This window comes from Hyaloscypha bicolor (assembly GCF_002865645.1).
Source record: "Hyaloscypha bicolor E unplaced genomic scaffold K444scaffold_83, whole genome shotgun sequence".
Taxonomy (NCBI): Eukaryota; Fungi; Ascomycota; class Leotiomycetes; order Helotiales; family Hyaloscyphaceae; genus Hyaloscypha; species Hyaloscypha bicolor.
The window spans coordinates 1,081,324-1,103,980 of NW_020194585.1; the positions used below are offsets into that span (position 1 = coordinate 1,081,324).

The window sequence follows — 22,657 nt, forward strand, 5'->3', positions numbered from 1 at the left end:
AGTTGGTTGAATGGTTGAATGGTATCAGAAGTTCTTCATTCAGATTGGGACCGAGTTGGGTCCAGCCTCTACGCAACAGTAGATACAAAGCTTCAATCCAGAAAGCAGATTGCCCCTTAATATGACTTAACAAATAATGTAACAAAGATCATTTACAGGGGCTAGATTCATTATTGGCGAGATGTATCTAGAAGGCGGAGAGAATTGGTGCTGCCCCTTCACCTGCTGCTACAACAACAGCAACACAAACAGATAAGGATCTGCTCATGTCTGGACATTAACATTCGTTTCAAAGAGTTGATTCGAATAGTTTTATGACTTCGTGTTCCCACATGACAGCATCGTGGCTGCAAAGCGGCATGGCCATTTCAAGAACAGGGCTTAAATGTAGCTATCACATCTCTCTTCCCAGAACAGAAGTTGAATCTTTGAATCACAGAAAGTTGGTGAGAAGAGGTGAAATAATAAAGATGGTGAGGTTGACGGAAGTGGAAAGGGGCTTGATGTTGTCGAAGCGAATCGGAACTTCCCGGCTTCCCGCAAAGATCAGCCGTCATTGCGCTAGAAATTTATTCTACATTTTCCTTGAACATCAGCTGCGCTCCAGTCCACAAGCACGCGACCACATTCCCAACAATGATTCCGAGAACACTATTACGCCAAACCCGGGCAGTGAGCTCCAGTATACGGGCAGCCCCACGGTCATCATTAGCACGGCCACAATTCCGCCAATCCAATCTTTCCTTCGCATTGGCTTCGAGACCAGCGACATCGAGATGGTATTCCACAGAGCCAGAAACCAAGAAGGCGGAAGGCGATGCTACTGCAGAGTCGAAAACAGAGGGGAAGAGCAGTGAAGCAGAAGATCCTGCAAAGAAGGAATTAGAGGCGAAGAATAAGGAGATTATTGATCTGAAGGTAACGCCACTCCCCCTTCCATCCCAACACCCTCTAATTATTTGAATGAAAGGATCGATATCTCCGCTCCGTGGCCGAATACCGCAACCTCCAAGAGAGAACCAAGCGGGATATGCAATCCGCGAAGGACTTTGCCCTGCAAAAATTCGCCAAGGACCTCGTCGACAGTGTCGACAACCTCGATCGAGCCTTGGCCATGGTCCCAGAGGAAAAGCTCAATGCCAAGGAGAAAACAGAGCATTTGCAAGATTTAGTCTCACTATATGATGGTCTGAAGATGACCGAGTCCATCCTGATGCAGACGCTGAAGAAGCATGGACTGGAGAGATTCGATCCTAGCGTCGAAGGCGAGAAGTTCAATCCGAATGAGCACGAGGCGACGTTTATGACACCCATGGAGGGGAAGGAGGATAACACCGTCTTCCATACGCAACAAAAGGGTTTCAAGCTTAATGGGAGGGTCCTACGAGCTGCGAAGGTCGGTGTTGTGAAGAATACATAAATGGATGCCTTGGCATCTCGGATAAAATGTTGTACATGTATAATAGGGTGGGTAAGAGGCGTTGGATCTTCGTTGTACATATCATTGCTCCTCTCATTGGCGTGGAAGGTCTGCATGCATTGTCAGGGTAGCAGGCAAGAGCCATAAATAATCACATGTGCAGAAGAATCTGCAAGAACTCCTTCATATGTAACGTACTCTACAGAGAAGTCATACATACGTTCCATGGCCTCAAACACTTCGTTGTGCAATGGCCTCCCATCATGAGGCTTATCGTTTTGATGGTTGGATCTCGTCGTACATAAAGATTGATGTGAAAGAGAATAGAAACAGGAAAACTTGTACTGAGCCATCCATACAAACTAATCCCAGAATCTTAACATCGTACTATCTCGCAACACCGCATGGCGCCCATGTCTCACTGACCAATTTGTACCCGAGGCTTCTCGAACAGCTTCCTGTCGGGCATAAGCCCAGGGATCTCATCAACACTCTGAATACCAAGCTTGTCCAACAATTGTAATCTCTCCTTCTCTCTGGGTTCGACATCATCCTGGAGGGTCTCGTACTCCGTCTTGAGTCTGGCACCAAGTAGTTTCGCCCTAATCAACTGGATGGTCTCCTGCTCTTCGGCTTCGTCGATGTATCGGCGGTATTGTGTGCGCTTCGGTGTTGGCGTAGGAGGCGTTGGAGCTCGAGGAATGTCCTTGAGTGTTGCAGGTATCTTCATGCGGGGCCCTGACATCGAGTTGTTCTCGAGATACTCCTTGAGGAAGTGGATTTGGCGGTATATCTCAATCCGCCGCTCTGCAAACTCTTGAGCCTCTTGCAACTGCGCCATGTTTTCCTGCCAGACACGTTGCCCCTCTTCTCTGATTCTACAGATATTTTCTTTCACCTCCTCGTACATTCTAGCGCCGTCCAGTGCGTCTTTTGGTCGAGTTAGGTTCTCACGTGCTCGTTCCTGAAAGAATGTATTAGCCAGGGTACATTGGCTATCGATTCCTTAATTTACCGATGTGAAGACCTCTGGAGTTGAAGCAGTGCTTTCTGCGACATTGCCTCGCTGTCGACGATCACCCCAAGCAGCCCCAAATCCATGCCTCTCAAGATCATCCATAATTCCTGGGTAACTGTAGTTGAAGTAAGGTGGGGGCCGAACGATATCAACACCTACGTTTCAAGTCAGCACGAGAAATGTCTACAGTTAGGCTAACTACAGACCAAGTGGGCTTGACAGAAGAGATGGACTACACTCAATTTCGTAGACTCCAGATAGTACGCTGCCCGTCTCCAGATCAAACTGCATTTCCGGCTTTGATTGAATAGGAATCCTGCACTTTTCGGCGATGCTTCGTCTGGCAGTGGGAAGATTTTCCTGCATCAAGTCAGTTTCTGACAATAAAGTCGTTCCCACAAATTTTGTAGAAGAAGCCTTTAAGAACTTACGGGCGTCTTTATGACTGTTTCTTCATACTGATCTCCAGTTACGGCGCCGGCAGCCCACTGGGCAAAAGTCTCTGGGCTGATACGCCAGTCACGGGGATCGCCTTCGGCATCATGTTCGTCGGTGACATCTGCTGCAAAATTTTGGTAAACTTCATTCAGCTCTTGGGGTGTCAAGATGCGAGGTCCATGATCTCGGGATCTCGGGATGTCTGGAAGATGCGGTTCTGCTCTATGGGGGCTAGGCTGGTTCAGGTAGGCCTCATATAGCTCTCCTTCGCTCTCGGGATCTATCCACTTGCCTTCGGCCAAGTAGTAACCAAAATTGGCCCACACCATGTCGCCCTTGTAGTGGTTATTCCCAATTGCTGGAGGATTCTGTCGGATGTACTCATTATAAGTGAGCTGGGGTTGTTGCTCTCTTTGTGGTTGATAACTGCCACCATGCAACGCGAGAGGGAGGAGTTGAGGCGGCTGTAAATTTGCTGCAGTAATAGGATCACAGAAGAAAGTCGCACCTCGAGGAAGTCTGCCAAGGCATGTTAGCAACAGGAATCTAGCAGGCTATCTTCTTCGCTCACCCTTCTAGAGACGCTCTTTTGGCAATTGGTGGAAGCCACATTCTGTGATTGAATCGTTGCCTATCCGAAGCTGGATACAATGCGTGGTGCAAGGGATCAAAGTAATGCTGATTCCGTCCTCTCATATGTGCGTAGGTGAATAGCATGCTTGGTGCCACTGGGACGCGTTGAGCCCGGCTCGGACCCATGATCTGGTCATTTGGAACGAACATCATTGGGGGAAGGTAGTCTTGTGAGAAGCTGTCAGCTTAAAATAACAGGCAAGCATGTTCTGACTAGATAACGTACTTTCGGACTGGTCCATTGTGTGGGAGCTGGGCGCGTCGGAACGCATTCTGGAGCGATCATGGGTAACAGGCTGCGGATTCCGCAAGGCGCGACGGTGTTCACAATTAAGGGACCACGTCAACTCCCAGGCCAGAGTTTGGGCCACAAGATCGAAGGAAATTTGCTAGCTAGCAGAGAGGGTGGAAGTGCAGTAAGGAGTTTAGGACACCCTGTGTTGGATCCCAAATTGAGGGACCATTGTCGGGGAAATTTGTTCGTGTGAATGTGTGGGCAAAGTGTATTGCACCGCACCGCCATTGCGGCCCTCGGAACAACGGCACAAAGTGTCGTCGTCTTGCCGATTTGTGTCCGATAACACCCCAAAGGAAGGTGAGAATAGAACATGCCGAGTTCTCACCCCTTCTCAACCCAAGGCACAACCCTGGAGGCACACCCGTGATAATTGCATATTTATCCTGAGGTGACCTTTTGGTCTAAAAGGCCAAGCAGTGTACTACAAGAAAACAAAAACAATTCAACCATTCAGCAAGACTTGAAGTTTTCTAGCATGCTAGCTTCAAATGAATGAATGAATTAGATCTGTTTATGGAAAGTTCACGACAAGCAATACAGATACATAATAGCAAAGTCCATTGAGAAACAAGACAGGCACGAAGAGCATACTGCTTCTGGCGTCAAAAGGCTATCATCTGCACGTGAAACTATTCACCACATAGTAGCAGATAACAACTATGGCCGGGCATCCGGCACCCCTCACCTGCCGTCGCCTTACACTTCCCCGCATGGTCAAGAGCAGAGGAAGGCAAACTTGAACAAAGAGATGTTGTGATGATAGCAAGAAGGAGGTCCACTGAACATGTGCGAGAATTCATAGGAAGGACAAAAAGAAGGGAATGGAAGAGAAGGAGAGGGGATAGGAGGGACCGTGTTGGACAAATCGGAAGAAAGCGCCGAGACCTGGTCACCCCTGGGCCCCAGATCGTTTCCTGTACAAGGATCACGATAGTGACATCACATGATCATGAACACCTGACCTTGGTCAACCTCACTTCACCCTATCGTCGAACTTCCATACACAGCAATTCTCAACCTCGATCCATACATGCAGCTGGGAAGACTCCCCCTCACGGACCTGGTCTCCTCTCCTCGTTGACCCACCATCTCCAGCCTAGCCCCCAAAATCCTCACCCCCTGAGACGGTCAGAGCGCTCTCCTCAACCACGAAGCCACAACCCAAGGCCGCAATCCTCAACCAGCAAACATGTCCTCGTCGCACTCTACCCCCTCGAAAGCCGCCACAGCGAAATCAAAATCCAAAGCCTCATCCTCCTCACGCTCCTCATCCCGCATGTTCACACCGGTAATGCAAGATCGCCAAGCCAGGAACAAGGACCCTTACGCCTCGACTGATGAATCGAGTGATAGCGCCTGGGAGGGCCAGAATAGGAAATTTGACGTGTATGAGTTGGGTTCTTCCCTTACGCCCCCATACCTCCTTTGCTTAGGTCTCATTCATGTCACGTGTTCAGAATTTATGAGGCACGAATCGCAGGATGATCCGAACGCTGACAAGGCAATAGCTACAGCAGAGACTCCTTTGCCAGAATTCAGAGGAGGAGAGAAGCCGCTATTGTGCTGGACAATCCGGAGTTGCTGATGATGCACGCACAAGCTCGATCCGATGTAAGCCCCTTTCAACCATGTCCTCCTGCTTTAGTATTACCAAGTAGCCAATGTCTATCTAGAGCATTCCCGGGACTCGCCACTACTTCACCAAAATCCTCTGCGGTTATGAAGATGAGAAGGACCCTTATGCGCCGCCCGGAGTCGAGATATATGAGAAACCCAAATTCAGACCGAGCAAGGAGGCAAATGAGACCAAGAGGAGTATGTAGCGCAGGGTTGATGGAATCTGGAGTTCAGGGATGGCATTTGAGTTCCGAGGGAATGGTGGAAGGTTCATGACATGGCGGACCACGAAGTCCATGATCGTAATTAATATCAAATTAGCTGGTCTAAAGTCGACTTGGGGAATTCTCTTGCGTTCTGGTGAAAAGGAATTGCTCGGATCAGAGCGAATGAACTTGACTCTCACACCGAAGCAATCTGTTATCAAGGGATATGTGGTCAATTATTATCTACAGTGACTAATAAATATAATCCCCATCATCTGTTCATCTCCTCCGAGTATCCAGTACCACCGGGCTCATCGGCTTTCAAGCAGCCAACCCGCCATTCAAAGAATGAAGTTCTATCCTAATCCCTAGTGGCTCCTATTTTATGCATAAATGTAAGTCCAAACACCGGCTAATCCAAAATGAAATGTATCAATACGCCGAATATCCCAAATTTAAACTCGTATCAAGCATACCGAACACTCGGCTGCCAAACAGGTGGCGGAGCCCCTGGTTTCCACCGTCCGTTCTCCCACCCATCGCTCATCCCCCCTGATCCATTCATACCTCGCATAGCCGGGAGTGGTGCGCTAGCATAGGTCGGCGGAGAATATGTTGGCGCGCTGGCCCATCCTGGTGGCGGAGGAAGCCTTTGGCGCATTCGGATCCGGTTTCTTCTCTTATGTCTGGACCAACAACACGATAGGATGGTAAGTATGATGAGCCCCCCGATGACGGAGGCCAGTGCTATCACCAACGTCTTATTGCTTTGTATCCAACTGGTGATTTCCTTTCCAACGCTCGAGCCTTGGCATTGTCCGTTTGAACATTTTCCTCCACCTTGGCAAGATGTCCCGTCGAGGAAGTTTTGCTGCATTGAGTAGCAGACATTGGCCCCGAATTCGGGAGAGGCGCAAGATATTTGGCAGCCGTCGGAGGAGCAAGCATAGGTATCATTTCCTTGGGTGTAAGAACCCATCAAAGTTTTACACTGCAGGTCACGGGATGTGCACTGTCCAGAGGCGCAGGAGAGCGAGTTCCCACACGAGGTCCCTGAATACCATTAGTAAGAGAAGAAGGCCAAGGAAGGGGAAACGTACCATCTGGAGTTGTTTTGTCAGCAGGGCAAGTTGCTGCCTGGCCGCTGCAGACCTCTTGAGGATCGCAAACGCCAGTACTAGCACGACATACTGTGCCATTTGAGGCAAACTTGCAAGTGGATGTACAGCAATCCTCGTTGCTGGGATCACAGACAGACTGCGACGTGAACTTGCAAGTTGTTGGGTCACAACAAGGGTTGTCTGCGCACCCGGATGTTCCCCCGCAATCGCAGTCCTCGCCGGCCTCGACAATGCCATTCCCACATTGGCTTCCTGTGATCGTTGAGACGTCCTTATTTGCTGTTAGGCAACTGGTCTTCACACTGTTTCTGCCTATAGCAGAGCAAATGTTGCCAATCGTGCAGGGCGAGAACTTTTGAATGTTGCTCCCCGTACTTGGGTTCATGATATACGCTCCTCCAGCATCGCAGGTCGTGGAACTTAAGGGGCAACATTGCTGAGACGCAACGGTCGTGCCGTCAGCGCAAGTTGTCGAAGTGCAATCGTGAACCGCCCCAAAGGTGTGGCCCGTCTCATGAGCAACAACCTGCCACTCTGTACTGGTCCTGACGACGACGTTGGCTCCGCTGATAGTTTCATTGCCAGACGACGAAGCCTCCACCTGAGAGGTCGTCACACAAGCCTGACCCAGCCACGCCAATCCTACAGCAGACCCGGTAGCGCAGGTGCTGAGCAGTGTCCAATATGCATTGGTGTCTTGACGCTCACCCCTCCACGCAGAGAAGAGGTTGAGTCGATTCTGAATGGTGACCGAATCACTACATCCAATATTCCAAGGAGCAGCAGAAGATGCTGTGGCAGGGCAGCTGGCGTCGCTGATTGTAAGGTTTTGCAACCCCAACGTAATGTTGAAGCTACTTTCGTACTGGACTGACGCAAGATTAATGACGCTGATGATGTTGGCTTTTGCCGAAGCAGTAGAATTGAAAACGGCAGTGTAAGTGCAGTCCGTGGCGACTCCGACGAGGGCAACCTTCCGGGTAGAGGGGCAGCCATTTGTTGATCCAATGGAGGTTGTCAAATTAACACCCGCAGAATTTCCGCCGGTTTGTCCATCAATCTGGCGTCCGAAGAGGCTTCGAGTCGATGCTGAACCCCAGAAATAATCGTCCCGCTTCAACATCCCAGCGTACACGGGATGTTGACTGTCAACATTGAAGTTTAGCCCATCGGCGGAGCACGAAGACTCCTCTCCAATGCTTCTTTTTAAGTCCGCGTGTATTAAACCCTCGTTGTCCGCAGTGAGGCCTTCGCTGATGTCGGAATCCCTCCATACAACCATATATTCTGCACCCTTCTCCTCCAACTTCGGGTCCAGTTTGTGTCGTGTCTGCATGAAGTGGGTCCTCGTCTGCACATGATGGTGGTCACCATCGACTCTGAATGCTCCTTCGAAGATCGGGCTCTCTCCGTCCTGCTGAATCAAAATCCGAGCCCAGCCAACGTTGGTCCATTCAGCCCCCGGATAATGCTGCAGCCACGCATCTCCTTTGAAAACTCTATATTCTGAACGGTCTATTAATTCCGAACTTCGTACTGATCCATCCGGCGCGAGGTGCTGTACTGTTGCCCCGTTCGCGATAACATCGTGATTCGGGGCTAGCGTCAACTTTATCCTTTGCTGCTCATTGTGCAGGTCAAATGTGAGGTCGAACTTCGACAGCGCGTGTATTCGATGTGATGGTGTATTAACATGTGCATTTTCGAGCAAGGTAAAGTAGGTCAAAGGGTTTCTCTCGTTGGAGTGAGCTGGAGGTTGGGGTCAGCCGCAAATATCTTTGCCAGAGACTCAGGAGGGGCAACTCGTACCATGAGATCGCGAGAACAGACATGCGCTGACGAGGGCCGCCGCTATGCTCCTCAGTATGTACATATTCTGGCGAGTTTGAGAGATGTATTGAAAGAAGATGCGGCAGGCTGGCCCTCGAGGTCCAGCACAGCACAAGTGAGATTCACTCCCAAAAGAATCGTACTAGGCACTCCTCTTCAGCCGCAGTTGATTCCTAATTGAGTATGTGAAGAATCCCCAGCCACAGACTCCTCCAATCGACCAGCGAAACGAGCGACTACCGTAAGATATTAAAAGCAAGAGGTCGAAATGGCGGACAGGCGGAAGGGGGAAGGAGAGGAAGAGTGGTAGAGTGGTAGAGTGGTAGAGTGGTAGAGTGGTAGAGTGGTGCAGGGTTGGAGGAGTGGTTTCAATCGATCGCAAGGTGCTGGGGGCGCGAGAGCGATAACGAGAGCGTGTTACTCGCTCGGTACGTGCCTAATGCGAAGGTGCGGGAGGCCTGGCAACAGTTTCAGACGTTTTGCGCTTCCGCTCCCGAAAACATCAGCGCGGCAGGAATACGAACAAGGCGCTCTTGCTATTGTTGTTGCTATTGATGCTGATGTTGATGAACGCGGTCGCAGAAAGGGAGGAGGAGCAGGCTTCTTTACATCCCGGCACGAACGGAAAACCATGAGTGAGAGTTGAGGGCAAACCCGCTCACCTGGGCGGATGCCCGTCTCACCACCACCGCCACCACTACCATGACCACATTCGATTCTTGTTCATAAGCTTACTTGCACTTACTTCTTTTTCGGCCGCACAGCCTCAGCTTCAAACCTCGACGCCCTTACCGTGTTCGTCTGGACGATTCTCTCTTTCCCTCCCTCCCTCCGTCCTCCGCTCCCCCTCGGCCGCCCTGCTCGCAGCCTTGAGCACGCGCAGATGGTCTGATGGAACTGCTGCCAGGGCGCAGCACTCTTGTGCCCAGCGGCTGGATCAGACACGGCCTTTTGACACGCCAACTGTCGTCTCGGTCTGAAGTTTGGCTGAGTAAAAGACAGTCAGCCAGTCACTGTCAGTCACGGGGGGGTGGAATTGCAGCCCATCCGCGTTTCAGCCGTGCGGTGTTGAAGCACTCCCCGTCACCCCCTATAAATAGAATAGCGAGATTTTTCAAGAGTACCATTGTTTAAGAACCTCAGTATCCCCTGTTCTCTTCGCGAGCCTCAACTTTCTTTCTTTCTTTCTCTCTCCCTCAAGTACACCACCGTCTCCCTGCTTCTGATCTCAATATGGGCCCTCATCTGGATGTCCCCACACCCAGCGGCTTTTCGCCGACGGGCCCTGAGAATTTTGTCGTCCATAGGATCGGCCGGCCCTTGGCAACCCACCCCCCCAAAAGGATCGCCATCGTCACCAATGAGAATTTCTGTCAAAAAACCTGCGGACCGCGGTGCAGCCATCACCGGAACGAGCAGCAGAAGATTGCGTAGGCTTGCATGCGATGGCTTGGGGAGGCCAGGTGGGCTATGCTGTGCTCATCCACTCATACGAGGATAAGCTAACGAATGAGGACACTTGCTCGCGTGACTGAGGACGAGGAGAGACAGTTGATTCTCCAAGACTCCATTTCAAGTCGGAGTTAACAAAGCAACACGCAATGATTTCTTGCTGCTGGGCATGTTCAAGAAGACAGAAACGACGACTGTAGGTATTTTGGGGTGTTCGCAGGTTGGTCAGCTGTTTCTGGACCGAGACAAACGTTTTTCTTGACAACATGCAACGGAACAATTAAAACGCACGAGATGCTGGGTTGGAGAGAACACCGGGAAAATTCCAAATCCATGCAATCCGGTCCGTTGGAATTGCCAGCATAGTTGCTGTGTCTTTCGCTATGGGATTCTGTTTGCCAAGCGCTTCGTTCGAGGTGTCTCCTATACACGAACTTTACCCTATTTCAATCGCTTCGTCACTTTTCGCTTGTTACACAGGGCAACGGGCCATATGTGGAAAGAGGACTGCAAATTTGTTCGCTATCAAATTTCGATTTCGCGAGTACATAAGATACATTGAAAACATTGACAACTGACTCCAGTGAAAGGATTATCATTTCCAGCAAGAAAGAGAAACACCTCCGGGAATCCTTTTTGTAATGCTCGCTCGAAGCACACCTTCTTCTTTACTTCTTCTTGGATTGGTGGACAACCTCAATGATCTTGTCTACGACACTGGGATCGGACAGCTAACGCGGCACTGTTAGCAAAAGCATTGCCATCTCTGGGGGTCTTTAAAACTTACAGTGGATGTGTCGCCGAGTTGGTCTTCCTCACCAGCAAGAATCTTTCTCAGGATACGACGCATAATCTTTCCACTTCGAGTTTTGGGTAGATCGGGGACGACGAAAATTGCCTTGGGAGCTGCGAAGGGACCGATGCTCTTTCGGACTTGGAGAATGAGATCCTTTCTCAGTTGATCGTTGATCTCATTACCGTCCTTGATGGCAACGAAGGCGTTAACGGCTTGGCCAGTGAGCTCATCAGAGATACCAACCACAGCCGCTTCAGCGACGGCGTGGTACTCGATCAACGCAGCCTCAATCTCGGCAGTAGACAGACGATGGCCGGAAACGTTGACAACATCGTCAACACGGCCTCGGATCCAGTAGTAGCCTTCGTGGTCGCGTCCTGCTCCGTCGCCCGTGAACTGGTAAAAAATCAGCGGACGGCTTCGTATCAATACAAATGGTTGAACTTACGTAGTATCCCTTATACACATTCAAGTATGTATCCATGTATCTCTTGTGTGCGCCCCAAACTGTGCGGGCCATGCTAGGCCATGGTTGCTTGAAGGCCAAAACACCTTCAACATCATTCCCATGAATCTCCTCTCCGGAGACAGGGTCGATGATCGCGGGTTCGATGCCAAAGAAAGGAAGGGAAGCACTGCCTGGCTTGGTGGGAGTAACACCGGCAAGAGGAGTGATAACGTGGGAGCCCGTCTCGGTTTGCCAGTATGTCTATAGGTAGTTGAGTTAGCATTCGCTTATAAAAGAGATAATCTCAAACTTACGTCAACGACATGAGCTTCCTCCTTTCCAACAATCTCAAAGTACCATTTCCAGACCTCGGCAGCGATTGGCTCTCCGACGGATCCCAAGACTCTGAGATGTTTCATCTCATGCTTGACGTACTTATCACCCGCTCTCTTGAGTAATCTCAGGGCGGTTGGAGCAACATAAAATTGGGTCACCTCATGCTTGGCAATGACCTCCCAGTACCTGGAGAAATCGGGATAGGCAGGGGTTCCTTCGAAGACGACGGTCGCAACACCCAGCAGGAGGGGAGCATAGACTACGTAGGTGTGGCCAGTGATCCACCCAACATCACCGCCGCAGAAGAACTTGTCGGAATCATGAATGTCAAAGACGTACTTTCCAGTGCAAGCAGCACCAACGAGGTAACCACCAGTGGAATGCATCACACCCTTGGGCTTGCCCGTAGATCCAGACGTATAGAGCAAGAAAAGCGGGTCTTCCGAGTTCATTGGCTCAGGGGCAATGTAGGCGGGCCACTTCTCAACCTCCTCATGCCACCACCAATCACGGCCCTTGGTCCACGGGACCTCAGCACCCGTACGCTTGTACACCAAGCAGTGCGTAACATCTGGGCATTGCTTCAGGGCATCATCAACGATCTTCTTCGTTCCAATCAACTTTCCGCCTCGCTTGCCCTCATCGGTTGTGATGACCACCTTGGATTGTGCATCAATGACACGGTCGCGGAGGGAGTCAGAGGAGAAACCGGCGAAGACGACAGAGTGGACGGCGCCGATGCGTGCGCAGGCTAGGAAGGCAATGAGCGCCTCGGGAATCATGGGGAGGTAGATGGCCACGGTGTCTCCCTTCTTCACACCCATCTGCTTCAAAACGTGAGCGGTCTTGCAGACTTCTCTTAGAAGCTCGCTATATGTGAGGGTGCGCCCATCTGCCGCATCGTCAGCCTCGTAGATAATGGCGGCCTTGTTGGGGTGCTTGATCGCGTGTCGGTCTACGCAGTTGTAGGAAGCATTGAGCTGGCCCTCCAAGAACCACGCGTTGTCGCCGTTCTGGAGGCTCCCCGAGTGCACGGTCTGGAAATCTCGCTGCCATGTCAGAAGCTCGCGAGCTTGCTTCGCCCAGAATTTCTTGGGCTGGGTGATGGATTCCTTGTACAGCTGCTGGTATTCGTCCAAGCCTAGCGCACCGTCAGCCTCTGGCCTGCAATTGATTCTCCCGTGGAGCTCTTACCGCTCAAATGAGGCTTGCTGGGATGTTCTGCAAGAGCGTTAGTTATTTAGTTAGTTCGCCATTGTTCCCATTCACCGAAAAGCCACAGGTGTCGAAGCTCGAAGTGGGGGGGGGGGGGGGGGGGATTGGAGGGGGGCTTACTGAGGAACATCTTCTGTGGCGGATCTGGAGCTTGTTAGCATGCTGGAAGCGCTGGCCTCCTCATTCCTCGACTCACGGAAAGTATCAACCTCGTGGGCCTCAGCAACCACAGGGTTGGTGGGCGGTTTGACATTGCCTTCGGACATGGTTGCTGTCGTCCTTGGTTGTTGCGATGGAGAAAGAGCAGATTTCACAGCGTGAAAGGCGAGTGCGGGGTTGTTTTTCCCAAGCGAACAGACCAAGATCTGGGGCAATCGCGGGTTTTGGTTTGTCGGTGGGCTGGGCGGTATGATGACGGCAGGCGGGAAGGCTGGGTTGAGGGGGGGGGGGAGGTTCTGGCGGGGCTGGAGACAGTGAAGACTGGGAGAACGGAGGAGAAGCGAGGGGAGGGGGAGGAAGAAGAGAAAGAGGCAGAGACAGAGACAGAAGAGAAGAGCTTCGAGGGAGAGAGGAAAGGCACGAACTGGGGCGACGGGGACAGGCGTCTCTTTTACATCCTCGCGTCGGCTGTCCCAGACTCCCAGCCCATCACTGATTGCTCTGGTTCGCTCGGGGCAAAGGGAGATTCTGATTTCGTCAGTAACCTTACCGTGCTGTCCTGGAATTGACGGAGCTCCCATCCTGAGCCGCAGGCCAGCATACACTCCACTCAGGCCCCTCCACTCATCGACTGCCCCGGCTATTCTCCTGCATCGATATGACTGGCTGCAGGGCCGGCGGCGGGAGCCCTTGCGTGCTGGCTGGCCCCTTAATCCGAGCGCGACAGAAAGAGGCATGGAATGATGGAACGCCGCCGACTGTGGGGTTGAACCACCGCCGTCAGCCTTCTGCGGAACGGCACCAATCAGCAGCAGCAGAGCAGCAGCAGAGCAGCACCAGAGCAGCAGCAGCAGCAGCACCAGAGCAGCAGCAGCAGCAGCAGCCAGAGACAAACTCGGGAGTGAGTCTGGAGATCAACGATCAACGATCAACATCATGATCAATGATCAATGATCACCCCATGATTCCTGCTCTCCCCTCCTCTGCTCTGCTCTCTGCCCCTGCCCCCTGGCCCCCTGCCCCCTGCCCTCTACTTGTACGTATCTCGCGCTGCTGCTCGAGGCCAGGCCTTCTCGGAGACCGGCTGCTGCTGTATGCGTATTTGTCAAGGGCCGTTGCAGCTCAAGGGGCGTTGCAGACGAGCGGGACGGCTGTTGTGGTCTTGGTAGAGCTCCTGTAGTGCTCAGGTAGTGCTCAAGTAGTGCTCATGTACCTGCGGCAGCGGCGCCCTTCAGCAGCTCCGTTTCCCCAGAATTGCTGACCTTGCGCCTGCTTTGCGACATGGTACAAGTAGGCGGTGCGGTAATGTTATTAGGACTACCCAGTTGACGTGTTATCCACTCCAGTATCGGAAAGGTCCATTCATTCTGAATTTCTGGCTGTGAGGCACAAATTGCGCCAAGAACAGCTGCTCTTCTCTTCTCTTCTCCTCTCCTCCACTCTCCTCCCTCTCTTCCTTTCCTCTCTCGCCCAGATGTTGTTGATCTGCTGTGCATTCTCCAAGGTGGCATGTTCTGGCCGTTGCGGGGTAGCCGGACCAGGACGAGGCTGACACCGCTGGCTGGCTGGCCTGCTGCTCGGGAGCTGTTCCGTGGAGGTTCAAGAGTTCTCGATCCCCCGGGCTCGGGCTCATTAATCGGCTCGCTCGCAATAATTCTTTACCCATCCATCGTCTCAGGCACATTTGCCTCTATCGGTGCTTATGCTAGCTTCTACGTGAGGCCACTTAAGGTCCTCAACAGATTGCCGAGTATATTTGTGCTTTACGAGTAAGCTCGGCTGCAGACCGATGTCCGGCTGCGCTGGCCGAGACGGGCATCGGTTCGAAGGAACTACGGTAACTTGTCGACCACAACGCCAAGGCCACACAGTCTCTGGCTCGACCTTGAAGCCTCGAAGGGGAACGTGAAAATACACAACCTCGTTGCTACGTGTCTCGATTTGGTGCTTCAGAGCACAACATGACCCTCAGCGTTCTGTGTAACCCCTATTTCACCACGCAAGCGTTGGCATCGTGTTTTCCCTTGCCCTCTGTTGTACCTGCCTGCAGGCTGCATGCGGCGTGATTCCCTGCATCAGTTTGATGCTCATCTGTAACCTGTGACGGGCTGCTCTCTGCACGCCAAATCCGGCTTGCTTCACCGTATCTTCCTTCGAATCTTCGGTGGCTGGGGAACGTTACACGGCAAGTTATTCAATACGGGATGCCAAGATCTCGTTCAAACTTCCCACTCCCTCCAGAATCCGTTACACATTCAGAGACATCTACTAGTACCACTTCTCAGATATATCGCCCTCATGCACCACCCATGCAAAATAAACCCTCACAATTCATTAATTCCCCTCTCCACTCCAACCCCTATCCACCAACACCACTTCCCCTTCCATACCCCTGTTCTCTCCGCATCTGTCCATTCCCATCTCTATCCTCCACCTCCCTCCCAACACCAGCCCCCTGATTCGCCTCCCCGGTGTTGCCAATAGTCTCTCCACCAAACCCATGTTCACTTATAGCCTCCCCATATCGTATGTTCTCCGCCGTCTGCTCGCCTCGCTGCTGCTTCTGTCCGTCGAGTTGTCGCTTAGCCTCATTCGGATTGGGATCTTTTATCCGAACAAGATTTGTTAGAAACTACATTCGTTCACTATTATAAGGTAAAGGTAAAGGAAGAGAGCTTCGAAGAAGAGAAAATACCGGAGAATTGTCCTTGGGATTTGGCATGTGGTTTGGTGAAGGTGTTTGCTGATTCGTACCTGGTGAAGCTTGTCAGAAAAGAGATTGTAAAGGGAAAGCGGAGAGCTAACTGAGTGTTCTCTCCGCCTGGTTCAGTATCCATCATTCCTGTACTCTTTGCCTCTGTCATGTTTCCAATTGTTATATGATGATCGATTGTTAGAACAGCGCAATGGAAAAGGGGGGAAACTCAAACTCGACCACGGTGGGGTGGTGGGGTAATGTTGTCGAAGCTGCTTAATGACGTATGGTCCCAACACAGTATAAGCAAGGCCAAAAGCTACAGTTAGAGAACTGAAGTCGAATTTCGTACAAATGGAGTGAGTAGAGCTTTCAATTGGGTAATTTTGACATAAAATTACAAACAGTTGACGCTTTTTGCAAACCCGGTCAGCGCCTTTACTGTTACCTACATCTCTGCTCCGAGGTCTTCTCATCTCAATTCAACCCCCAATTTCTCTACCAGAGCTTTCCGAACTTGTTCATGATATCCGTTGGCCTCTTCATTCGTCAAAGTCCGCTCCAGACTCCTATAATTGATCCTGTAGCACAAGCTCCTCCTCCCGGTCTTCGGGTGAGCAAATTCGTCAACCTTAGCGACATCCTCAACGACATCGCCACCAATATCTCTCACAATCTCCATCACATCGTTTTCATGGAAATCTTGAGTATTTGCTCTTGACCCACCCCCGGCTGAAGAGGACGATGACCGTAGCCAGAATGCTACATCCTTGTAACAAGACGGGAATTTCGAGAATGGTACAAATCGTCTCAGATTATCCAAATTCTCTGAAAGGCCCCTGAACTGCCCCAGAAATCGTTCGTCTTTCGACCAGAATAGACGAATGTCTGGGATTTCGAAAAGCAGCATAGCGATACGTTCCAGGCCCATCCCAAAAGCCCATCCTAACTGCTGGGGCTGGCCGGCCTTGTCCATGATATCTTGTTTTACAACACCACAGCCCAGGACTTCAAGCCAATCTCCTTGCCAGAAAATCTCAAGCTCCCAAGAAGGACTGGTGAAGGGGAAATATGCTTCGATCCAGCGGACCTTTAGTCGCTCATCCACAAAATCCGGGTTCGCAGAAACAGCAGCAGCCTTTGCTCGAGAAAATATCTCCACAACAACCAACTCGAGAGATTTCTTCAAATGAGCTGCAATTGCTTCTGCCTCGGTCAGAGAATGTTCTTTTTGGAGAGGGTTTCGTTCTGGATGAGTAGGCGGATTAGGATCCTCGACTTTCATGGAATGCTTGGGCAAAGCTTCAATGTCTTTTAAGACTGCTGCTGCGATGTCTCCATTGGGCGCCTTTGTTCTATCCCACATCCTCGCACCCTCCATCTGGTGGAAGATCGGGTAATGACTACGGTCAATTGCATCTCTTCTGTAGACATCTGCACTAATGAGCCAACCTTCGCTTTCGTTTGCCCGGAACACATCAGCTTGGTGTGCGCTTGTATGGGTTCGAAGGACGGTTTCTTGATTGATATAATATGTATCCGTCTTGCTCCTCCCAGGATGATCTACTGGAAAGCCTAAGGAATCGAAGTTCTGTTGGGTAGAGACAACTGGAAAGAAGTTGTTGTGGTATTTGAAGGTTGGACTCGGGAAACGGGATTCGATGATTGATCGTGTTATGGAAATAGGGTGATCTTTTTGGACATGCAATCTTCGTGAAATCGAAGCAGTAATGTTTGAAGACAGGTTATGCCATTCATCTGTTTGGTATGATTTGCCATCGACAGTCACATTTCCAGAAGGGCTTGTCCCTGAAAGCTGTCAGAATAGCTGCCTTCTTCAGTGCTGGTAACGGACCTGTGGAATTATACCGGCACTGGGTGCATGCCACCAGTCTTCGTGAAGCAGCATTGGACAAGCCAACAAATAAGGCCAACGCCTCAGTACCGGCAGAGACGCGGTGTCTCCTGGTGAGATGCTTCATGGCAAACGTGGAGAGCTGTTTTCGAGTGGAAAGGAGCTTCAGACGAAACGGAACGGAACAACTTGCTCCGATGCCGGCAACCATCGGCGGATGACGATGCACCAGATTTTAAGGCTGGAAAAGCTGGAAAGCGTCAAGGTCAGCAATTGGCCTCACAGAACTTCCACAAGTTTTCACAGAAATGCGCCCTCGTAAAATGTCTTTATAGTAGTCCCCTCAACTGCTCCTTTTATGCAAAGGTCCGCTCTCTGCAGTCTCCACAAAATCGGAAGGCACGGTTCCTGTCCACTTACAGTACTCGTTACGAGGCCCCAAAAGTTTCGTTCCCAGGCTCTGAGCAGAAAATAACATAATACATACCGACCCTTTCTCCTCTCTGACTCCTGGCTGGCTATCGGGTGGAAGGAATGCTGAGGCGGGATCAATTGACATTATGCCGTCCAGGAGCACGTCTGAGGAGTCGAAAGAGCACTCTCGGAAGAAGGCTTGGGAGCGAGGACACATCCGATATCCATTCTGGTTCGGAGGAAGCGCAAGTTGTTTTGCAGCTTGCGTGACGCACCCTTTGGATCTTGGTGAGTCGTGCCAAATATCTGGAGTCTTTGAAATATGGTGCTAATTAAATTGCAGTCAAGGTAGGAGATTTGTGCTCCAGATGCGACATAACCAGCTGAACAGATCTAGGTCCGCCTTCAAACCCGTCTAGGCAATGCACCCAAAAGCATGGTTGGAACCTTCGTGCATGTTTTCCAAGCCGATGGTTTCTTGGGACTTTACAGTGGTCTGAGTGCTTCACTGCTACGCCAGATCACCTACTCCACGACCCGGTTCGGCATCTACGAGGAGCTGAAGTCAGACTTCACCACCCACACGTCCTCCCCGTCGTTCCCCACGCTCATTGCGTTGGCTTCGACATCCGGATTTCTGGGCGGAGTTGCAGGGAATCCAGCAGATGTGCTCAATGTGCGGATGCAGCACGATGCCGCGCTACCCCCTAACGAGAGGAGAAATTACAAAAACGCGATTGACGGGTTGATTCGGATGACTCGAGAAGAAGGCTGGAAAAGCTTATTTCGGGGAGTGTGGCCGAATAGTATGAGGGCGGTACTGATGACTGCAAGTCAATTAGCCTCATATGACGGGTTCAAGCGGGTGCTGATTGAGCACACTGCTCTGTCGGACAACTTGACGACTCACTTCATGGCTTCATTTTTGGCAGGATTTGTGGCCACGACTGTTTGCTCGCCAGTGGACGTTATCAAAACCCGTATTATGTCCTCTCAGGAGAGCAAGGGCTTGGCGAAACTTTTAGCCGATGTGTATAGACTTGAGGGGGTGGGCTGGATGTTCAGGGGTTGGGTCCCCTCGTTCATTCGCCTTGGGCCTCACACAATTGCAACATTCCTATTCTTGGAACAACACAAGAAGATATACAGGAAGTTGAAAGGCATGGACGAGCTGGAAGCGGCTGTTTGAGGGTAATAAGAGGAGGAAGATGCTTGACGGTTGATTATAAGGCTTATTAGATTCCCTGCTTATTTATTCGTTCACGGGTCCGGCGTATAAATGATATGTTTGTGGACATATGATATGGGTTGGTGTTCGGAGACATAGACTTAGAAGCATACTCTGGAGTTTCTGTATAATAGGGTATCATAGATATCATTCCTGTTCTAGTCTGGTCGTTTTCCAGATGCCGGAAAGCTTTTCCGTCCAACGCCTGGCCCCGATATGCAAGTGGTATTACAGACTGCCAAGTTTCGGCTTCAGGTTATCCTCTACCTACCATTTGCCCAACCATTTTGTTGTCCGTATGGAGTGGCTCCGTAAGGTGTAGCTGATCCACCCCATGGCTGCGGCGGGTCTTGAGCGCCACTCCCATTACCAAATGGTGTAGCGTAACCTTGATCTTGCCCCCATGCCCCGTTCATACCAACATCTTCCGGACTTCTGGGTGCGTCGTAGCCATGGCCATTGACACCATTTGTCTGGGTATCGCCTTCGGTCAGATCCTGAATGACGGCCGCCAACTTCTGCTGGAGTACTTTGATTCCTTGCTGAATGATCGCATCAGGTTCTAGATTGCCTACGCTCTCAACCTCGAAGTAGAATCTCTCAGGGACGGCATCGTAATCAAATGGTTCGCCCTCTTGAGGAGGCTCCTCCCACCCAGCATATTTGCTTTTTGGCCTTGATACATGTGAGCAGATTTTCACGCAGCAATGTCGCACGAAAAGGGGCGTCGTCTACCTACCATTCTTTTTCAGCATCCTCTTCGTACCACAGATCTGTATGTCGCAACTTATTCTGAGGGTCATACTCGAATCCCACTGCAGATGTTGGTGCCCACTTCGCATGCTCCTTCGCAATGCCTTTCTTTGCAATGCACTTCATCCTCAGCTCTTGGCCCTTGCGTAACTTGCAAATAACAGTCCCCAATCCTTCCGGATCCGTGATGACTGGGTTTCCCACCCATTGGTTCGCTCGCAAAGGGTCGACAACAAGATCGCGAGCATAGACTCTCATTATCTCATCGCCCGTGCATCTAGCATGAAGGGTGAGGGTGACGCTGCAGAGCTCGCAGTACTGTTCGCAGTCGCAGTCGCGGGAATAGATGACATCGTCCACATTCTTCGAGTTCAGAGGGATGAGACCAAGACGGTGGGTTATGAACTCGTCCGCCAGCACAGATGTGTTCGCCTCTATCTCTACCAAGTCTATTGCCATCGTTGGGACCTCCGCGAGGATAGTTCGGCGTAGGGAATTCGCAAAGGAGAGGTCAACGCTTTGCAATTCGAAATCGACAGAATGCGCAGTAGCCTATGATGTTGCCTATGAGTTCTAAATCCACGGAACAAATTCGAGTCACCTTACGTCAGTAATCTTCACGGACGGTCCCAGGGACTCCGCGTCCATCACCATGGGGTCGAAATCCATCTTGAAGGCGAGGTGAACAGAACGCGTGTCGGACGGGAAGGCGCTGGTATGATAATCTCGCTCCCTTCAGCTTCAGCGGGCAGTCTGCAAGGCTGACGTGTCCGAGGTGTTGACTCGCCTTTTGTTGACTGCTGAGGGCTGAGCAAGGTCGAGGTACAAAATATGGCAATCCACTTCGAGGCTGAGGTTTGCCGGTTGCGAAACTTGCAGGGATGTGATTCACTTCATTGGTGGGTCACGTGCTCCGCCCCGCGTCGAGACCACTGGACCTCAACTGAAAAGCAAGGTGAATTGATACATTATGGGGGGCTCCATGTAAATGCTGGGTGTGGAATGAGTTCAGATCAAGAGCCACACTACCCAGTGGCATATTCCGTCGGCGTCGTGGACATCGTTAGCACGAATCCTTCAACAAAATACCCGGAGAAAGGGGCATTTCCTCCCAGCGCTTGTACTGGTCACAAGGTGGCGTGTACCTCTAATACCTGTCCCTCCTGTCTAGCTGAGTCAATAAGTTGTCGAGCTCATAGCAAGCTGGTTAACTGTTAAGACTCCCATAGCCTCCTTGGAAACCTCTGGAGGCTACCCTGGGACGGCTTGTGATGCACCAGAAATGCTTCTGTTGACAGCTGCTCTCTCCGGATTCTTCGCTGCTCCCAAGCCACCAAGCCTCACTGGAGGCAATGAACTGGACTGGAGTCAACCAAGTGCTGATCCGCTCTCCTTGCGGGCAGTGTTCGGGAAAGATCACTCCGCAACCCAGCGCCAGGAGGAGAAATGATCGCAGCGGCGTGCAATCGTTCAACTCCATCAACCGCCGACGCCGAGGGGCATTGACCCTGTCTGGCCTTGTCTTGTCATGTCTGCGCGGTTCCAGAACCACACGCAGACTAGAGCCACTCACGGGTTTCCCCGGGAGTTTGCTACGTCCTCCAAGCCGTCGTTTGAGTGGCTTGGAAGCAAAGTTGGCTTTTTAACGAGGCTGTGCTGTGCACGCAGGTGGCGAGCAGCCAGACCTCCACAACCGACCTCAAGTAGATAAAACCACAACAATTCCCAACTTGCCTTCTCAAACCAAGCCGAATAAGAACCACCTTTGTAACGATTCTCTCCAAAAATCCGCGCATTAATCTTGACAGTCTCCAAGGACAGCACTCAACCACCAAGATGGCCACAGAAAGCTCCGAGAGTTCACCTCCGGCATCCCGGCCAGTCTCATCAAAAGGATCAAGGACGCCAATGTCAATAGACCTCTCCTCTATTCCGCCTCTACAACAACCAACTCCTCCTTCGAACACCCTCCTCATCACCAATCTCCAGGATGCCGAAATCTTCCGCGCCGACAATCTCCAAACCATCAAAGACCTCATCAACGCCTCGGCGCCTATCCACTCGTGGGCGCCGCTCAAATCCTTCAGGCGCATCATAGCCTCCTTCTTTGACGAGGACTCCGCTATTCGGATCCGTCAAATCCTCGATGGCGAAGCAATAATGGGCGAGCGTGTCAAGGTGTATTTCGGCCAACCAACCAACATCGAACCCAAAGACGAGCATCTCAATCTGCCTGATGCAGGGAAGTTGTTCTTCATCTCGCCTCCGCCTTCTCCTCCTCACGGATGGGAAATGAAGTTAGAAGACGCACCAAATAAACAGGTACATGCGGAGGATTTGGCGGAGGCATTGGCGAAGCTACATCACAAGCCGCGGACAGATCTCCCCGCAAGCCCAATAAGTGATGGGGAGCAAGAGCCGGGAAGAGCACGCAGTGGATCGAGCACGACGATATATCACCCGAGTGAACATGGGTGCAGTCCCAACCTGCCGGCAATTTCGGTAGAGGATTTGACGGGCGAGAGTAACATTAGTCCGATTGAGACGGAGAAGCCTATTCTTGCTCATACTTCAAGACCACCAGTAGAGTTGATGGAAACGTGAGGGATCGGGGGGTGAAATTTGATGGCAGTTTGGCGTTAAGAGGGGTGCATGGTCTCGGCGGGAGCTCTGCGTTTGCATTGAGCTTTTTTTATATATCGGCATTGCACCGAGAAGATCTCAC

At 51.3% G+C, this 22,657-nt stretch overlaps 11 protein-coding genes across 11 annotated transcripts; 5 read left to right on the forward strand and 6 right to left on the reverse strand.

Moving 5' to 3' along the window:
* Window positions 1-636: 636 nt before the first annotated feature.
* On the forward strand, window positions 637-1,420 carry K444DRAFT_529920 (putative GrpE protein like protein, mitochondrial; the record flags this gene model as incomplete). Its single annotated transcript, XM_024874856.1, has 2 exons — window positions 637-918; window positions 971-1,420. The coding sequence occupies 2 exons, from the start codon at window positions 637-639 to the stop codon at window positions 1,418-1,420; spliced, it is 732 nt and encodes a 243-aa protein (XP_024736651.1).
* A 1,174-nt stretch (window positions 1,421-2,594) lies between these two features.
* On the reverse strand, window positions 2,595-4,108 carry K444DRAFT_409322 (uncharacterized protein). The gene is made up of 4 exons (XM_024872599.1): window positions 3,736-4,108; window positions 3,448-3,676; window positions 2,870-3,395; window positions 2,595-2,798 (listed from the first exon to the last, which is right to left on the reverse strand). Exons 1-4 carry the CDS (start codon window positions 3,779-3,781, stop codon window positions 2,637-2,639), a joined length of 963 nt encoding a protein of 320 aa, XP_024736652.1. The 5' UTR covers window positions 3,782-4,108; the 3' UTR covers window positions 2,595-2,636.
* Window positions 4,109-4,790: 682 nt separating this feature from the next.
* Window positions 4,791-5,884, forward strand: K444DRAFT_590145 (uncharacterized protein). Its single transcript, XM_024878137.1, has 3 exons — window positions 4,791-5,193; window positions 5,316-5,418; window positions 5,481-5,884. The coding sequence occupies exons 1-3, from the start codon at window positions 4,997-4,999 to the stop codon at window positions 5,628-5,630; spliced, it is 450 nt and encodes a 149-aa protein (XP_024736653.1). The 5' UTR covers window positions 4,791-4,996; the 3' UTR covers window positions 5,631-5,884.
* A 105-nt stretch (window positions 5,885-5,989) lies between these two features.
* K444DRAFT_409393 (ADAM family of metalloprotease-like protein ADM-B) lies at window positions 5,990-8,940 on the reverse strand. The gene is made up of 3 exons (XM_024872600.1): window positions 8,561-8,940; window positions 6,731-8,500; window positions 5,990-6,683 (listed from the first exon to the last, which is right to left on the reverse strand). Exons 1-3 carry the CDS (start codon window positions 8,622-8,624, stop codon window positions 6,097-6,099), a joined length of 2,421 nt encoding a protein of 806 aa, XP_024736654.1. The 5' UTR covers window positions 8,625-8,940; the 3' UTR covers window positions 5,990-6,096.
* Window positions 8,941-10,701: 1,761 nt separating this feature from the next.
* K444DRAFT_529680 (putative acetyl-coenzyme A synthetase) lies at window positions 10,702-13,094 on the reverse strand (the record flags this gene model as incomplete). The annotated part of the gene is made up of 7 exons (XM_024874831.1): window positions 10,702-10,764; window positions 10,821-11,225; window positions 11,278-11,538; window positions 11,592-12,754; window positions 12,808-12,834; window positions 12,949-12,972; window positions 13,025-13,094. The coding sequence occupies 7 exons, from the start codon at window positions 13,092-13,094 to the stop codon at window positions 10,702-10,704; spliced, it is 2,013 nt and encodes a 670-aa protein (XP_024736655.1).
* Window positions 13,095-13,827: 733 nt separating this feature from the next.
* On the forward strand, window positions 13,828-14,244 carry K444DRAFT_409486 (uncharacterized protein). The gene has a single exon (XM_024872601.1). The coding sequence runs from the start codon at window positions 13,931-13,933 to the stop codon at window positions 14,165-14,167; it is 237 nt and encodes a 78-aa protein (XP_024736656.1). The 5' UTR covers window positions 13,828-13,930; the 3' UTR covers window positions 14,168-14,244.
* Window positions 14,245-15,030: 786 nt separating this feature from the next.
* Window positions 15,031-15,891, reverse strand: K444DRAFT_613310 (uncharacterized protein). Its single transcript, XM_024880320.1, has 3 exons — window positions 15,793-15,891; window positions 15,683-15,741; window positions 15,031-15,591 (listed from the first exon to the last, which is right to left on the reverse strand). Exons 1-3 carry the CDS (start codon window positions 15,849-15,851, stop codon window positions 15,347-15,349), a joined length of 363 nt encoding a protein of 120 aa, XP_024736657.1. The 5' UTR covers window positions 15,852-15,891; the 3' UTR covers window positions 15,031-15,346.
* Window positions 15,892-16,020: 129 nt separating this feature from the next.
* Window positions 16,021-17,676, reverse strand: K444DRAFT_590153 (phenylalanine-tRNA synthetase). The gene is made up of 2 exons (XM_024878138.1): window positions 17,538-17,676; window positions 16,021-17,491 (listed from the first exon to the last, which is right to left on the reverse strand). Exons 1-2 carry the CDS (start codon window positions 17,662-17,664, stop codon window positions 16,155-16,157), a joined length of 1,464 nt encoding a protein of 487 aa, XP_024736658.1. The 5' UTR covers window positions 17,665-17,676; the 3' UTR covers window positions 16,021-16,154.
* Window positions 17,677-18,097: 421 nt separating this feature from the next.
* On the forward strand, window positions 18,098-19,140 carry K444DRAFT_590154 (mitochondrial carrier; the record flags this gene model as incomplete). Its single annotated transcript, XM_024878139.1, has 2 exons — window positions 18,098-18,262; window positions 18,349-19,140. The coding sequence occupies 2 exons, from the start codon at window positions 18,098-18,100 to the stop codon at window positions 19,138-19,140; spliced, it is 957 nt and encodes a 318-aa protein (XP_024736659.1).
* Window positions 19,141-19,215: 75 nt separating this feature from the next.
* On the reverse strand, window positions 19,216-20,942 carry K444DRAFT_409577 (insert subdomain of RNA polymerase alpha subunit). Its single transcript, XM_024872602.1, has 3 exons — window positions 20,539-20,942; window positions 19,919-20,484; window positions 19,216-19,854 (listed from the first exon to the last, which is right to left on the reverse strand). The coding sequence occupies exons 1-3, from the start codon at window positions 20,599-20,601 to the stop codon at window positions 19,443-19,445; spliced, it is 1,041 nt and encodes a 346-aa protein (XP_024736660.1). The 5' UTR covers window positions 20,602-20,942; the 3' UTR covers window positions 19,216-19,442.
* Window positions 20,943-21,840: 898 nt separating this feature from the next.
* K444DRAFT_529793 (Calcipressin) lies at window positions 21,841-22,536 on the forward strand (the record flags this gene model as incomplete). The annotated part of the gene is made up of 1 exon (XM_024874844.1): window positions 21,841-22,536. One exon carries the CDS (start codon window positions 21,841-21,843, stop codon window positions 22,534-22,536), a length of 696 nt encoding a protein of 231 aa, XP_024736661.1.
* Window positions 22,537-22,657: the final 121 nt, after the last annotated feature.

Excerpts from the sequence above, each read along its gene's own strand:
- K444DRAFT_409322 (XM_024872599.1), bottom strand. The coding sequence starts at position 3,781 with ATGCGTTCCGACGCGCCCAGCTCCCACACAATGGACCAGTCCGAAA. Across the intron at positions 3,396-3,447 it reads AAAAGAGCGTCTCTAGAAGG|ACTTCCTCGAGGTGCGACTT; the intron begins GTGAGCGAAGAA and ends ATGCCTTGGCAG. Across the intron at positions 2,799-2,869 it reads AAACAGTCATAAAGACGCCC|GAAAATCTTCCCACTGCCAG; the intron begins GTAAGTTCTTAA and ends GACTTGATGCAG.
- K444DRAFT_590145 (XM_024878137.1), top strand. The coding sequence starts at position 4,997 with ATGTCCTCGTCGCACTCTACCCCCTCGAAAGCCGCCACAGCGAAATCA. Across the intron at positions 5,194-5,315 it reads CAGAATAGGAAATTTGACGT|CTACAGCAGAGACTCCTTTG; the intron begins GTATGAGTTGGG and ends ACAAGGCAATAG. Across the intron at positions 5,419-5,480 it reads ACGCACAAGCTCGATCCGAT|AGCATTCCCGGGACTCGCCA; the intron begins GTAAGCCCCTTT and ends ATGTCTATCTAG.
- K444DRAFT_409393 (XM_024872600.1), bottom strand. The coding sequence starts at position 8,624 with ATGTACATACTGAGGAGCATAGCGGCGGCCCTCGTCAGCGCATGTCTG. Across the intron at positions 8,501-8,560 it reads TCTGTTCTCGCGATCTCATG|CTCACTCCAACGAGAGAAAC; the intron begins GTACGAGTTGCC and ends CCCAACCTCCAG. Across the intron at positions 6,684-6,730 it reads TGACAAAACAACTCCAGATG|GGACCTCGTGTGGGAACTCG; the intron begins GTACGTTTCCCC and ends AATGGTATTCAG.
- K444DRAFT_409486 (XM_024872601.1), top strand. The coding sequence starts at position 13,931 with ATGATCAATGATCACCCCATGATTCCTGCTCTCCCCTCCTCTGCTCTG.
- K444DRAFT_613310 (XM_024880320.1), bottom strand. The coding sequence starts at position 15,851 with ATGACAGAGGCAAAGAGTACAGGAATGATGGATACTGAACCAGGCGGA. Across the intron at positions 15,742-15,792 it reads CCAGGCGGAGAGAACACTCA|GTACGAATCAGCAAACACCT; the intron begins GTTAGCTCTCCG and ends AAGCTTCACCAG. Across the intron at positions 15,592-15,682 it reads ATCCCAAGGACAATTCTCCG|ATCCCAATCCGAATGAGGCT; the intron begins GTATTTTCTCTT and ends TTCGGATAAAAG.
- K444DRAFT_590153 (XM_024878138.1), bottom strand. The coding sequence starts at position 17,664 with ATGAAGCATCTCACCAGGAGACACCGCGTCTCTGCCGGTACTGAGGCG. Across the intron at positions 17,492-17,537 it reads GTGCCGGTATAATTCCACAG|GGACAAGCCCTTCTGGAAAT; the intron begins GTCCGTTACCAG and ends GACAGCTTTCAG.
- K444DRAFT_409577 (XM_024872602.1), bottom strand. The coding sequence starts at position 20,601 with ATGGATTTCGACCCCATGGTGATGGACGCGGAGTCCCTGGGACCGTCC. Across the intron at positions 20,485-20,538 it reads CGTCCGTGAAGATTACTGAC|GCTACTGCGCATTCTGTCGA; the intron begins GTAAGGTGACTC and ends GCAACATCATAG. Across the intron at positions 19,855-19,918 it reads GAGGATGCTGAAAAAGAATG|GCCAAAAAGCAAATATGCTG; the intron begins GTAGGTAGACGA and ends ACATGTATCAAG.